We start from the raw sequence: 15,244 nt of genomic DNA, 5'->3' as shown, positions 1-15,244 counted from the left end.
GAAGTGAACAATTGTGTTAAAGCAAGACACTATGATGACCTGAGGCAAATCAGTAGATAGATTTTTTTTTTAAATGCACTTCTGGAAGGAGCTGGTCTGAATGTGCACTGCTTGTGAAAGACGCCTAGGGTTTCATAAAACCACACTGCTCTTAACCCTGAAGTCACTGTCAACAAGGCATGCTGGGTAAGTCAATAGCTGTGAGTCCTGTAAACTGGGGGCAGGGGTTGGGAAGAGGCACAATGGGAAGTATGAAGATTCCCAGAACAGTCACTTTACAAGAGATAAAGTTCCTGTGAGTGACATTAAGATGCTTAGGGAATGAAGAGTATTGGAAGATGACCTGGAAGAGTCCTGACTCTGACACTTACTACCGATATGACCTAGAAAGCCCACTTCACACACTCCTACTCCCACCTCAGTTTGCTCATCTGTCAAATGGGCACAATATCCCTGCATGCTTCCCTTACAGAGTTGTGAGAATTAAACAAGAAGACAGTCTTTGTAACCACAGACTTCCTCATGAATGTTGAGGTCTCTTCATTGGGAAGTTGAACAGGGAAAAGTCAAAGTCTGTCCAAGGGAAAGTTGGAAAGTTGGAAAACCTTGCTCTCTCTGTTGCTTAGAGCATTGGACTTCCTGGATCTCACCCACTGAGCTGTCTCTTCCTGGCATGGTGACCTTGGCCTCCGTGGATGAAAGCACTGTGCTGGGTGATCTCTAAGATTCTTCCCATTTCTAACATTCTATGACTATAACTACCCGGAAGCAGAGCTTGCTTTGGAATCAGTAAACCTGGGTTCAAATCCTGTTCCTGATTGCTTACTACCTGCTTGACTTTAGGCAAGTCCTTGGGATGAAAGATGATGGGGTTGGATTAGTTCTCTTCCAAGTCCGGATCGATGATCCCATGTACTAGCTTTGAGACCTTGGGCAGATCACTTAACATCTCTGGGCCTCAGCTAAAAATGAGGGAGCTGGACATGGTATTGTATATAGCAGAACTGGCAAACTCACAAAACTCCTGAGTGCACAGAATCAGATTAAAATGTAATTGGGAAATTAACAAATAAACAAACAAACAAGCCAATAACTAAATAAAACCTAGTACAACATAGATAACATTAATTTGTGGTCTTCTAAGTCAATATGCAGTCCCCAGCGATCCCTTTCGATTTGAGCTTGACACCCCTGGTATATAGCACATGACTTGGATTCAGGAAGATCTGAGTTCAAGTCTTGTCTCAGACACTAGGTGAGTCATCTAACCTCCTTGTGTGTCAGTTTCCTCACCTATAAAATGAGGGGTTTGGGCTCCATTGTCTCTAAGATCCCTTCTGGGTCTAAATCTATGATTCTCATTCCCCATGCTGCCAGTATAGCACAGGTGACATTCTGGCAAAGCTGTCTGGACTGGGAAACAGAGTCAAGAACCTCAGGGAGAACAAGGAAGACCTCAGAGTAGCCATGGAGTTGCTGGCTGCCGGAAAAACACTTTTACTTTAAAAAAAAATCAATCAACAAACATGTACTAAGCACTCCCTAGGTGCTGGGCACTGAGCTGGCCCACAGCAAACAAAACCGGTTTAACGATTCTACTTGCCATCCAGTGGTGCCCGGAGGGGGAATTGCCCCGGGTTAAGGCAGAGTGATAAACACAGTTCAGCCAAGGAGTGAGCACAGGAGCAGCCCCGAGGCAGTCTAGGAGCTCAGCCCCACCTCCAGGAGCTCAGAGAGCCGGCCTCATCTGTCTGTTCAGCCTGGGCGGGCCATGGATAATTGGCTTTCTTTTTGGAAGGAGGATGACAGGCCCAGGGCCCATAGAAAGCACATCACCTAGACATCCCTACTCCCGAATGAATGACTTACAATTCCTACTCAGTATTGTCTCCCACCTCCTGAAAATTACAACAGGGAAGTGGGGGCCAAAGGAGGTACAGGACTTGAGAACTGAAGGGAGTGTTCAAGGCCATCAGGCTGAACCTCCTTGCCAGAGACAGGAATCCCTCTGGACGGTATGCCTGACAGTTATGTGACTTTTGTGTGGATACCTCCAGTGATGGGAAGCTCATTACTTCAAAGATGGACGATTCAATTGTTAGGAAGTTTTTCTTTATATTGTTCCAAAATCTGCCTCCTGGATCTTCTATTCAGCAGTTCTGGACCAGCCCTCTGGGGCCAAGTCATCAAAATCTCATCCCTGTTCCATGTGACAGCCCTACAAATATTTGAAGACAGCTATCGTGTTAACCTCAAGTTTTCTCAAAGCTAAAGATCCCCAGTCCCTCAGCCAACCCTTGGATGTCAAGGCCTCAATCCCCGCCTCAGTTACTCTCCTCTGGACACGCCCTCCAGATAAAGGATCAGTCCTGATCTTGGCATTCGAGGCCTTGCTACCATCTGACTGCAAATTACCTGTCCAAACTTGTTTCCTGCTACTCCCTTCACATACTCCTTAGTCAAAACAAACTGAACTATTCAGTCTCCATTCTTCTTTCCTCTTCTGTCTCTGTTCTCTTTTTTTTTTGGTGAGGCAATGGGGTTAAGTGACTTGCCCAGGGTCACACAGTTAGTAAGTATTAAGTGTCTGAGGCCGGATTTGAACTCAGGTCCTCCTGCCTCCAGGGCCGGTGCTCTATCCACTGCGCCACCTAGCTGCCCCTATCTCTGTTCTTTTGATCCCTCAATCTCCCATGCCTAGAACAGATTCCCCACCTATTTCCAGCTGTTGAGTTCTATGACCCTAGACCATGATGATGATGATGATGATAAAAATAGCCATTATTTACATATCTCATTTGTTCCTCACAACAACCCTGGGAGGTAGGTGCTCTTATTAGTCCTGTTTTACAGATAAGGAAACTGAGGCAGATAGAAGATATCTGCCCAGGGTCACACAGCTAGCATGTGTCTGAGACTGGGTTTGAATGGAGGCCTTCCTAACTCCAAGCCCAGTGCTCTATCCACTTTGCCGCTTAAGCTCTCTGCGCCTCAGCTTCCTCACCTGTAAAATAAGAAGCACAGACTGGATGGTCCCCAAGGTCACTCCCAGCTCTAAATCTATGTCACCTCTGCCTTGAGGCGTCCCTGACACCCCCCTGGCTGAAAGTGGGGGCTACCTCCTCAAACTCCTCACAGCACTGCCGCCCGGGCCTCTTCTCTGCCCCATCTCCTTCTTCCAGGTTTCCTCTTATGTTATTAACTAACTGTTCTTCACTGCTGTCCTACTGTGAAATCCTTGTGAGTAGCGACCACGTGGCTCGGCACTTACTAAATGATCAGGCAGATGAAATACCCGTCTATGAAGCCATGATTATGATTCTTGGACAAAGCCTCCATGAGTCCCTGCCTTCTTTGCCTATCCTTGTGGCCTAGGCCGGGCTGGGAAGAGACCCAGAGTTCTCCTCTCTTTCTCTTCATCCAGCCTGGAGTAAATTCTGGGAACTTAGTCACCTAGGTTTTCTTCTTGGTCCTTCTACCTTGAGAGGGCTGTAAATATGTCCCATGCAAAAGGCCCTAAAGCCCCCAAACCTAAGGGTACCTCCAGCCTTCCCCAAAGCCCCCCACATTCTCCTAATTACAATCCTTGAGCTTCTTCCTCCTTGAGATAGGAATCCTCACCTCAATATTCCTCCCCTTCCCCACCCCAGTCTTGTAAGATGTGTACCTAAGGAGGACTGAGGGAATGTCTTGTCACTGCCTCTTATCCCTGTCAAGAGGGACATTCCTTGGAAGTTGAGGGGGTGCCCATCAATTGGGGAATGGCTGGACAAGTTGTGGTATATGAACACAATGGAATACTATTGTGCTGTAAGAAATGATGAGCAGGAAGAGTTCAGAGAAACCTGGAGGGTCTTACGTGAGCTGATGATGAGTGAGATGAGCAGAACCAGAAGAACATTGTACACAGTATCATCAACATTGAGTGTTGACCTACTGTGATGGACTATATTCTTCTCACCAATGCAATGGTACAAAAGAGTTCCAGGGAACTCATGATAGAAGAGGATCTCCAAATCCAAGAAAAAAAAAAAGAAATAAAGAACTGTGGAGTATAGATGCTGGTTGAACCATATTATTTCTTTTGTTTTGGGTGCTGTTGTTTTTTTTTTCTATTTTGAGGTTTTGCATCACTGCTCTGATTCTTTTTCTTGTAACAGGATTAATGCAGAAATAGGATTAATGTTATTATGTGTATATATATGTGTGTGTATATATATATATGTATATGTATAGAGATATATAGATATAACCTATATCAGATTACCTGCTGTCTAGGGGAGGAGGGAGGGAGGGGAGGGAGGGAGAAAAATCTGAAATTGTAAAGCTTGTATAAACAAAAGTTGAGAACTATCTTTACATGTAACAGAAAAAATAAAATACCTTATACATAAAAAAAAGAGGGACATTCCTTAGTTTCCCCTCCTTTCAGGCTCATTCTGAACCTTGTGAGTTTATTCTTCACCAAGGAACAGCCCCCCTTCTGTTACATACTTTTTATTTTTTTTGGTGAGGCAATTGGGGTTAAGTGACTTGCCCAGGGTCACACAGCTAGTAAGTGTCAAGGGTCTGAGGCCAAATTTGAACTCAGGTCCTCCTGAATCCAGGGCTGGTGCTCTATCCACTGCACCACCTAGCTGCCCATGTTACATACTTTTGATGCTTTCTGGGCTCTCTTCTCAAAGAGGTTGGGGTAGGGGGACTGATTAGGGACATCTAGAGTGGACAGTGATAGAACACCCTGGGTTCAAATGCTGCCTGAGACACTTATTAGCTGTGTTACTTTGGGCAAGTCACTTAATTTCTCTGTGACTCAATGTCCTCTTCTATAAAATGAAGAAAATAACACTTCCCACACTGAGTTGTTGTGATAGTGAGCTGATATATATATAAAGAGCTTTGTAAATATTAAGGCATTATTTAAATATGACAAATAATTATTATTTTATTGTCATTCCAGTTCAATGCAAGGAAAAGATAGAGGCCTATCAGACAGGCAGGAGACAGCATATCCTTCAGTCCTGGGCTGGGCCAGTGGGGTGAACAGTGTGATTGAGCTACCGGGAAAAGGCAGGGCCATAATAATTTGTGCTGAAACAGACATCTTTGAATGGTTTGACTCTAAAATCTGGAGCCTCTTAAGTTAATAAGACACAGTGTCATGTGATGTAAAAGGATGCAGAAGACATGGCTTAAGGTTAAACACTGATCTGTTGTGACACATCCCAATGATGAGTTGAATTAGAGAAATAAAAGCAAACAGGTTTCCTTCCAAGAGAAACATTTCTAGGATCTGAGGTACTGCCAAAAGGGGTGTGTGAGGCAGAGTAGGAGAGGCTGGTCACCCCTGCCTCTACTCCCCACCCCCATTAATGCTCTTCAGTTCATCTCAGTGAGAGCCCAACACTTGGCAACCTTAGAGGCCATAGACCAGGGCAGTCAAGACTATAAGCATGCAACCCTGCCTTGTAAAAAAGGCAGTTCCACCCAGTGAGGGTGCACTAATGCAGGGCCATCAAAAGAGAAGGTTGTTAGGTGTGCCAGACAAGACGCATTCATTATCTTGGGAGTGAGGAGACCTGGGCCAGAGTCCCAGCTTTGCCTATGATCCCTTGAGTGATCTGGGGCAAACAACTTCATAGTTTCCTCATCTGTCGAATGAGAGGGTTGGATTTGATGATCTCTAAGATCCTTTTTGGCTCTAAATCCTATGATCGATCCTGCCCACCTTCCTATTAGTTCCTAACCTTCCAAGTCTTGCCATCATGGGCATGTAGATACATTGGGAAAAGAGCATTCTCAAAAGGGAATTCTCATTGGTGGATAAATCTCCAAATTTTGTGGAGTACTTGGGCAGAGGAGGACTCACTGGAGATGGGTATTATTCAGGGCACCAAGTTTCAGTGCCAATGAGCCTGAGGGAAGGGTGGCAATGGGAATCCTCAGTAGGCTGGATTCTATTTATATAGCTGAAGCCTTAGGGAGGGCCATGGGGTTATAGTTGCATTATTGGCTCTATTCCTTGGGAAAGAATCTTCCCAGAGCCCCCTTGAACAGGCAGTGGGTAAAGGGTAGAGGCTGGGGAGAGGGTCAGAAGCAAAAATTTGGGAATATCTGTACAACACCCAGGGCACTGGGTACATTTAAGCAAACTGGGAGGAAACACAGTGGAAAGAACCCTGGATCTGTTGAAGTCCTGGCTCTGTCCCTGATTAGGTGATGCTGAGCAAGGCATTTAATGTCTGTCTCTGAGCTATCCTCATCTGCAAAATGGGGATAACAACACCAGTCCTGCTGATTTCTGAGCATTGTTATGAACCAAGTATAAACTGTTAAGCACTACCAAGATGCAAATTATTATTATTCATCAAGTATTATTGATCAAATCCGTTTGAGGGGTGATGAGTAGATCTAGCCAAGCTGCATGTGTGTAATCTGCATGTGTGAGTGTGTGACTGAGTGTACACACGCATGTGAATGAGACATATGGGCCTGAGTGTGCCTAGGTAATGCCCCAGAGCACATGTGTGTAAACACATGAGTGTGTGTGTGTTCAGTGTGCTATTGCACCTGTGGGTCAATGTTTCCACTGTACTCCTTCCCTAGTGGACAAGTTTCTATTTTTATCAAGCTCAGTTAATTTTGATTTTGCTCAACAAGAAAACGGGAGTCAATTTATAGGAATCATCCAAGCCTTTTTCATTTTTTCTCTGACCGGATGGCCCACGGCCCACCCCAGACTGATCTTCGCTCCCCATATCCTTTCTACTTCCCCCATGGTGCCTATTTTTGTCTTGAGTGCTGACTGTGTCCCTTTCAATGATCCCTTCCCCCCACCCTACCAACTGCTACCCCAACAGGGCTTGAGAGGCTGAGCCACTTGAAAGGAAATTGATTTCCAAGGCATCATTTGTCATCGACTGCCAGATGTTTCCATATCAAGCAACAATGCATCTTCCCCACCCAAACAAGCCAAATGACCCTTACCTGATTGGCCGATAGGAACTCCTGGTTAGCCTCATTCATCCCCATATACATGTTCTCCCCATCAAACTGAAACAAACAGAAAGGAGTCATTCTCATTAAAGCTGCTTCCCATAAGTTCCCTCCTGCTCAAAGAAGCCTTTCACATGTGGGTGCAGGTGGGCTGTGTTGTTCACGTAGTGGGTGGTAGGGGTGTTGGGAGAAAGGGCTGGTGATCCAGCTAAGCTTACTCCAGTCCAGAACTAGCCCCTACTAGAATGAGCATAGGTGAAAGGGTATAAATCAGGGTACGAGAGTGTGTTGAGGAATTAGATGGATGAGACCGAGTCTTATGGAGGGTTAGTTAGCACAGCAGCTGCCTGTGTGCTCCTGTCCTTACTGTCCTCCTCTGAGGGCTTGGGGTTGTCTTGTGGGGGCTACACCCCATGAACATAGCTCCTTTCTTATCTCCCATATTTCTCCTTAAGGTAAATCATTATAACAACACCCTCAGGCCAGTAGTCTTGAGTGCAATATAATAGAGACTTTATTATAGGCATAAACTATTTATAAGAAAACCAATCATACATGCACACAGGGAAGATACAGAGTCTAGGTTTGGAAACCATTCTTAGTGGCTTCCTCACTTATCTTCCCAGCCCCTTCAGTCCCAGACTCTCTCAGTGCTGGCTCCCCAAGAAGTCTACTTTCTCTCTGTGTCCCCCTGTTTGAGCTTTCTCTTTTTGGTTTTTCTAGGTTTTTCTTTCCTGCTCAAATCTTTTCTTCTTTTTTTTCTCTTAATCATTTTGTTGTTCTTTGTTTCTATTGTTCTCTAATACCCCAGAGCCATCTCCTAGGGGGGAGACCAAAAGGTCTCCCTTATTTATTCACTATTAGACTATAAGTCATCCCTATGTCAGATTCAGACTACAAATACAAGGAACCCATGGCTTCATACAGTTACCTCTTATATCCGGGATCTCAAGCATACCCTTATAGTCATGAGGCAGAGTTTCCAGCCCTTATATGATTATAGGTGAAGCCTGAGTGGTCTCAGAATGGACTGATCATCATGGACTCAGCTCTAAACTGGGAAACTGGCTCTCCACCACCAGGATGTTCCTATAGACCACAGAAACCCAGGGGAAAGGAAAACCTGGACACATATACACTATTTCCTGGCTATCTCCTTGCCTATACCATGAAACAAGACAGAGATGTCCCCATATCAAGGACACTTCCCAGGACACAGAGACCCTGTAACTATGCATGTCTTTCCCAATATACGGGGGTGGGGGGGGTATCTGGGGAATGACTCATTCCATGAACAATCCAAACTGCCTAAAAGTGCCTACCCAAGTGGGCCAGTCCAATATGTACCAGCAGTGGATAACAGGCACCATTTCTCCTTAAATGTGCTAGCTAACAACCTCTACCCACCAGTATCAGCAGCATGAGAGGGAGCAGTTCCATTATTTACCATGGTGCACACACACCAGTAAGCAATCGGAAGCAATGTATCTTATAACACAGTCTGACCTGAGCCCTTGAGACTAGAGAACAAATCTGTTCTAAATCACAAAGACATATTTACCCCATATCCTTCTCTTTCTGGTTCTGCAGACCTGGCCCAAGGACACTCACTGTAAGAGTCACCCTCTCTGACCAAAATCACATGTGAAACAGAATTAGCCACTCTACCCCTCCATCTTCATCTTCAGGACCCTAACCCTATCCTTTCACTGGCTTTGAAATACATTGGCTGAGTTCAGAAAGAACGGGCTGTTACTTAATTAGCCATACCAGACTGAGACCACTTTCTCTAAAGGCTGCAGGGGAAAAGCTACAATGTTTCTCAAGAAAAGTATCACTGAGACCATTTTTGAGGTTAAGTACGTAGGTTGAGTAGGATAAAAAGGGTGAATTCTTTATAAAATCTCTCTAAACCCAATGACTCACGAACTGTTTTCCCAAGCACTCTCCTCTGCTAGGCAATCAGATTTCACAGGGTAAATCAATTAGTCAATCAATCAGCCAATAATTATTTATTAAGCACCTACTATGTACAAGGTATTCCCGGTAGGCACTGGGGATACAAGACAAAGAATGAAACAATCCCAATTCCCAATAAGTTTGTTGTTGATGTTCATCCTTTGTTTTTTGTTTTTGTTTTTGTTTTGCGGGGCAATGAGGGTTAAGTGACTTGCCTAGGGTCACACAGCTAGTAAGTGTCAAGTGTCTGAGGCCACATTTGAACTCAGGTCCTCCTGACTCCAGGGCTGGTGCTTTAACCACTGCGCCACCTAGCTGCCCTTGTATAGGTTTTTTTTTTTTAAGTGAGGTAATTGGGGTTAAGTGACTTGCCCAGGGTCACACAGCTAGTAAGTGTTAAGTGTCTGAGGCCGAATTTGAACTCAGGTACTCCTGACTCCAGGGCCCGTGCTCTATCCACTGCGCCACCTTGCTGCCCCTTGTATAGGGTTTTAAAAGCTAAAAAGAAAAGTTTAGAATTTAACCTAGAAGCAATAGGGAACCAGTGGAATAAGCTAAGTAGGGGCGTCACATGGTCTGCTCGGTGCTTAAGGAAAATTATTTTGGCAACGGTGTGTAGAATCAGCTAGAGCTGTTAGAGACTTGAGGCAGGGAGACCAATTAAGAGACTATTGTAATAATCTAGGTAAGAGGTAATGAGAGCCTGAACTCAAGTGGTAGCTGTGCACGTAGAGGAGAAGAGGTTGGACATGATCGACAGAAACAGCAAGATTTGGCAATTCCCCGGATATGTGGAGAGTGAAGAACAGAGATAACCCTAGAAGAATGGCGAGATTATGAACCCAAGGCACTGGAAGGGGGGGGGGCGGTGTTTCCTTTAATAGAAATTAGGTGGGTGAGGGGCAGCCTCATTTTATGAATGAAGAAACACTCAGATTTGAAGTGCCTTGCCTAAGGTCACAAGGGGCGAAAGTGTCAGAGGCCGGATTTGAACTGAGAACCTCTGACTTCAGAGCTACTGTTCTTTCTGCTTTATTACAATGCCTCCTAAGATTCCTTCACCGTCTGCCAGGGTCTCTCCAGTTACATCCACAGACCAATTAAGAGAGACAGAACTCCAACAGCACTGCCTAAAGCCGTTCACACTTGTTCTACAGGAGCGCTCAGCGGGCAACACCTCTATCTACCTCCTGAGGGCCTCCCTCCTCTCCTCTAAGACACTTGTTGCCTTTTAGCAGAACAAGGCCTGAGGTCCTTGGGATCACACAGCCCAAAGTACTGGGGAAGGGCGGGGGGATGGGGAGGAGGAAGAGAATAAAGGTTTCATCAGAGGCAGCAAGAGTTAGGTTATGTAGCCCGATCCTGAGACTGACAGAACTGCTCCCCAGATGAGAAGAGAGTCTGACCCACATCACTCACTCAGAAAAGATGCCCGATGGTGCAGCTGAAACAACACCGAATCTGGAGCAAGAGAATCCTTAAAATTGTAGACTTATAAATGGAAGGAATCTCCAGGATCTAGACCAACCGCCTCATTTTGCAGATGAAAAAGTCAAAGGACCCTGTTTCATATACTAACTTTGTTTTTACCTGAAGGACCGTGGGCAAGTCCCCACTTTGGATTTAAGTTTTCTCAGCTGTTAAATGGACTTATTTGTAAATGGCTAGGGACAAATTGATCTTTAAGCTTTCTTCCAAGGCTATGATCCTATATCATGTATATATGATCCCATATCACTATGAAGGATGAAAAGATACATAAAACAGGGGGCAGCTAGATGGCGCAGTGGATAGAGCACCGGCCCTGGAGTCAGGAGTACCTGAGTTCAAATCTGGCTTCAGACACTTAACACTTACTAGCTGTGTGACCCTAGGCAAGTCACTTAACCCCAATTGCCTCACTAAAAAACCAAAACCAAACAAACAAAAAAGATACATAAAACAGAAAGTGCGAATGCCATTTCTGCCACAAACTCCCTCAGGGACCTTGGATAAATTTCTTTCTTGAGTCAATTTCTCTTTGGGCTTCAGTTTATTCATCTGAAAAACAAGGATGCTAGATTAACTATTTGTTAAGGATCTTTCTACTTGTGACATCCTATGGTCCTCTATGATTCAGCTAAACTGTTCTTGAGCTTATTTTTGGAAGAAGATTATCAGCAGAGCCAGGATGTCATTATTACTTTGGGAGAGGCAGGAAGTGTGGTCAGGGCAGAACTCCTAAGAAAGTGACTTCTTTCTTTGCTGAAGATGGGGGTCAGTGTTCGGAACTTCACCCATAAAGGAAAAGGTTTCCTCCAAGCCCTTGAAATCCTCTTTGTTAGCAGAGTCTAGAAGACAGAGCGGGCAGGAACTGTACTATTCACTTTCAGGTTTCATTCAATGTCAGGTATTGCCTGACATTTTTCCTTTTTCTTTGAAAAACATAAGCTATTGGGGGCAGCTAGGTTACACAGTGGATAAAGCACAGGCCTCGGATTCAGGAGGACCTGAGTTCAAATCCAACCTCAGATACTTGACACTTACTAGCAAGTCACTTAATCCTCATTGCCATGCCAAAAAAAAAAAAAAAAGAAAGAAAGAAAAAAAAAAGAAAAACATAAGCTATTATCTCAAAATCAAGAAATTCTAATTATTCTCCAAATTAAATAAACAAGTCCATGACATACCACAAATTGACTTGGAGTGGTGTGTGTGTGTGTGTGTGTGTGTGTGTGTGTGTGTGTGTGTGTGTACAAATGTTGGTATCAAAATTTAAAAAATTCTTACTGAATGAGTGAATAAATGAATCAAAAAAGATGGCTTTTATTGTCCTGTTATAATGACTAGAAGATACAGAAAACTAAAATCACTAAGGAATTGAAAGTGGTACAGGGGGGCAGCTAGGTGGCACAGTGGATAGAGCACCGGCCCTGGATTCAGGAGTACCTGAGTTCAAATCCGGCCTCAGACACTTAACAATTACTAGCTGTGTGACCCTGGGCAAGTCACTTAACCCCAATTGCCTCACTAAAAAAAAAAAAAGTGGTACAGGGAAAAAGTACTAGATTTGGAGTCTGTGGACCTGGATTCAAGTTCTGGTTCTGCTATTTATTACCTATGTGACCTCAGGCAGGTCCCTTAAGCTCTCTGGGCTTCAGTTTCCTTATCTATAAAATAAAGGCACTGAACTAGATGAGCACTTCTGTGGCCCTTTCCAGCTCTAAATCTAGGGTCCTACAATCCTGAGGGCAGTGGCCAAAATGCATGGCAGGGGTGAGTTGACTCAGACATTACAAACAAAGAAATATGAAGGAGAACAGGAATCAAAGATGTCACGAAAGAAATTTCTGAGAAAAAGAGTGGGATGGTTGTGTGGCCGGAGAGAGGCATGACACAGTCCACCTGAAGTTTCCACCACTCACCTCCTGATGACAAGAGAAAGTGAGGAGGGCCCCCAGGACACTGGGTGGACCCAATGGGGTGTTGCAGTCAACTTCAGAGAAACTCTTAAAATTTCAGTGTGAGCATTTACAATTCAGAAATCAGGGCTTGATTTATGGGTTTGTTGGTTGTTTAGATCCGTCATGTCAAACTCAAATAGAAACAGGGGACACTAAGTAGTATATAAAGATTCTTGGGGGTCAGCATATTGACTTAAAACCACATATTAACATCCACTGTGTTTTTATTTATTTTCTTAAGCATCATCTCCCAATTACATTTGTGTGTGTGTGTGTGGGGGGGGCAATTGGGGTTAAGTGACTTGCCCAGGGTCACACAGCTAGTAACTGTCAAGTGTCTGAGGAAGGATTTGAACTCAGGACCTCCTGAATCCAGGGCCAGTGCTCTATCCACTGCTCCACCTAGCTGCCCCCTCCCAATTACATTTTAATTTGGTTCACTGAGGACAGGTGTTGAATACCTCTGGTCTAGACTTAAGAAAGTGATGGAGAAAATGTTAATAATGCAAGTTAAACTTGAAAATGTGTCATGGGTACATTTTTTGGAGAGCCTGTTATAACACATTTACCAGCTCACCCTTGGGTAGACCCTTAGTATCATACATGAACAAGAATTACATGGGATGGGCAGGCATGGATGGGTTATATCAGCTGGACTGACAAAATCATAGATCCATTTGAGTATCAATTTAGGGTTAGGGATAGGGACTGGACCTGTAATTTGATTGGTATAGGGAGCTTTTGCAAGAGGAAATTCCCTTTATCAACACAGGTGGGCACTTCCCTAAAATTTATAATCTGGAGCACTAAGAGATTAAGTGACTTGTTCAGGGTCACAGATCCTGATATGTCAGAAACAGGACTAGAACTCAGGACTTCCTGGGTTAAAGGCCAGTGCTCTATACACTATGCAACCCTGCCTCTCAGTATTGATATGTTATATGTGACACATTATATATCTATTAAATGTGTAGATTGGTTTTGTTCATAAAGAAGAACTATCTGTGGTACATTCTGGGGCGGGGCTTAAATGCACAGTGGGTGCAGAGAGGTATTAAGGAGAGAATTGAGCTTGTCTCATTAGATGCAAAGACCTTAAATAAATGCTAAACACAGAGAAACAAGTTTCAGATTTTAATCAGGCACAGCAAGTATTGCTGCAAAAGTCTCTGTTACACAGACTTGACAGTCACACTTTGTCTTGGCACCTCTAATTGTGAAGGGCACTTTAGGGGGTACTCAGTCACCCATACGAAGTTATTTTACTCTTCAGAGGCCGGTAAGGGAAAGATACCTGGACAGTCAGGCAGGAAAGCCTGAAAGAGAAGCTCCAGACATTCTCATGAAGGTCTAGAAATCAGGGGACTCTGGGTAGGGGGGCAGGTCCCCAGGGATGGAAGCCTGGAATAGAATGAGCCATGTAGGTAAGGAACTAAAGAGGGATAAATCTCTTGCTTGTGAGAAATCATGCATGTCCTGCCATCATGCTTTATAGGTACTTTCCCATTATCCCTACTATCAATTCCCACCCTGGTAAAGTGCTACTCATTAGGACACTGGAGATGCTGGTTAGTGAGAGGTGATGCTCATTACCTGTGTGACTGTGAGCAAGCCTCGACCTCCCTGAATCTCAGTTTCCTCATCTGTAAAATGAGAGGGTTGGACTACCCAACTTCTGAAGTCCTATTCAACCCTTGTTCCATGATATGTGATTTGATGTTCCTCTCACCCACATTATTTTGACAGTCTTCCAATTGTCCTTCCTGCTTCCAATCTCGTTACTAATTCATCTTGCAATGCTGTCAGAATGACTTTCCACATGCAAAGGTTTGACACATCACTCCCCTATTTAAACCATTTCAACGAATCTCTATAGAATAAAGTTCAAACTCAACCTGGAATTCAGGGCAACTTGTGGTCTGTGCAATCCAGGGAGGTTGGGGCCAAACAGTAATATAGGTGCAAAGAATACAGAGATGTGTAGGAAGGTGCATATGACCCGACGCAAAGGGAGGTAGTTAAAACAGTAAGACAGCATTATGCAGTGCCCACAACAATGCAAATGAAAAGCACAGAAACAAGAACATGAAGCTGAATTTGCTGTAATTCTAACAGGCATGTTTGGCCTCAAAAAAGAGAAGAGAAAAGGCTCCTCCTTCCTTTGCAGAGGTGGAAGAGTATTGATGTAGAGGTCACACATCAGACTCAGGAGGTGCATTGTGGAGTGCTGCTGAACTTTTCCCCCTTTCCTTTTCTTTTCTATTCTTTGTTACAGGAGATAGCTCTTTGGTTTGGGGATGGGAGAAGGGCAAATTTGGAAATGGAGGTTATGTAAAAAAAACCTTTAAAAAATCCAAATGCAGATCAAAACCCTCCTCTTGGCAGTCTTCCCTGACTGACCCCACCTGACCATAAAACTATCCGACTGAATGCTAGAACTATTGATGTTCAATCATGTCTGACTCTTTGTGATCCTGTGGACCATACTCTCCATGGGGTTTTCTTGTTTGGATACTAGAGTGGTTTGCCATTTTCTTCTCCAGTTTGATTAAGGCAAACAGAGGTTAAGTGACTTGCCCAGGGTCATATAGCTGGTAAGTGTGTGAGGCCGTATTTGATCTCAGGTCCTCCTAACTCCAGGCCCAGAGTTCTAACCAGTGAGCAACCTAGCTGCCCCATATATAGTTCTATAGCTAGAACTACCCTTACTCATAATTTGCTCTGGGAAGTATGCGGCTCAAGTGTTTTGTGCATCCTTCATTTGATCAAAGGATCACAGATCTCAAGTTGGTAGGATACTTGGAGCCCATCAACTCCAACCCTTTTATTTTATACTAAATTTTAAA

At 44.2% G+C, this 15,244-nt stretch overlaps 1 protein-coding gene across 3 annotated transcripts in view; it reads right to left on the bottom strand.

Moving 5' to 3' along the window:
- Nucleotides 1-15,244, bottom strand: part of TOX2 (TOX high mobility group box family member 2) — a 349,367-nt gene that overhangs the window by 189,041 nt on the left and 145,082 nt on the right. For 2 of the 3 annotated variants that reach the window (XM_043980270.1, XM_043980268.1), the window contains exon 2: nucleotides 6,988-7,053. The exons of the other annotated variant lie outside the window; for it this stretch is intronic. In XM_043980270.1, coding sequence (XP_043836205.1) covers nucleotides 6,988-7,053 — 66 coding nt within the window. The remainder of the gene's footprint in view (nucleotides 1-6,987; nucleotides 7,054-15,244) is intronic. 3 annotated transcript variants of the gene reach the window in all.

The sequence above is a fragment of the Dromiciops gliroides genome, chromosome 2 (genome assembly GCF_019393635.1).
Source record: "Dromiciops gliroides isolate mDroGli1 chromosome 2, mDroGli1.pri, whole genome shotgun sequence".
Taxonomy (NCBI): Eukaryota; Metazoa; Chordata; class Mammalia; order Microbiotheria; family Microbiotheriidae; genus Dromiciops; species Dromiciops gliroides.
The sequence above is the reverse complement of the archived record's forward strand: the minus strand, read 5'-3'. Positions and strand labels throughout refer to the sequence as shown.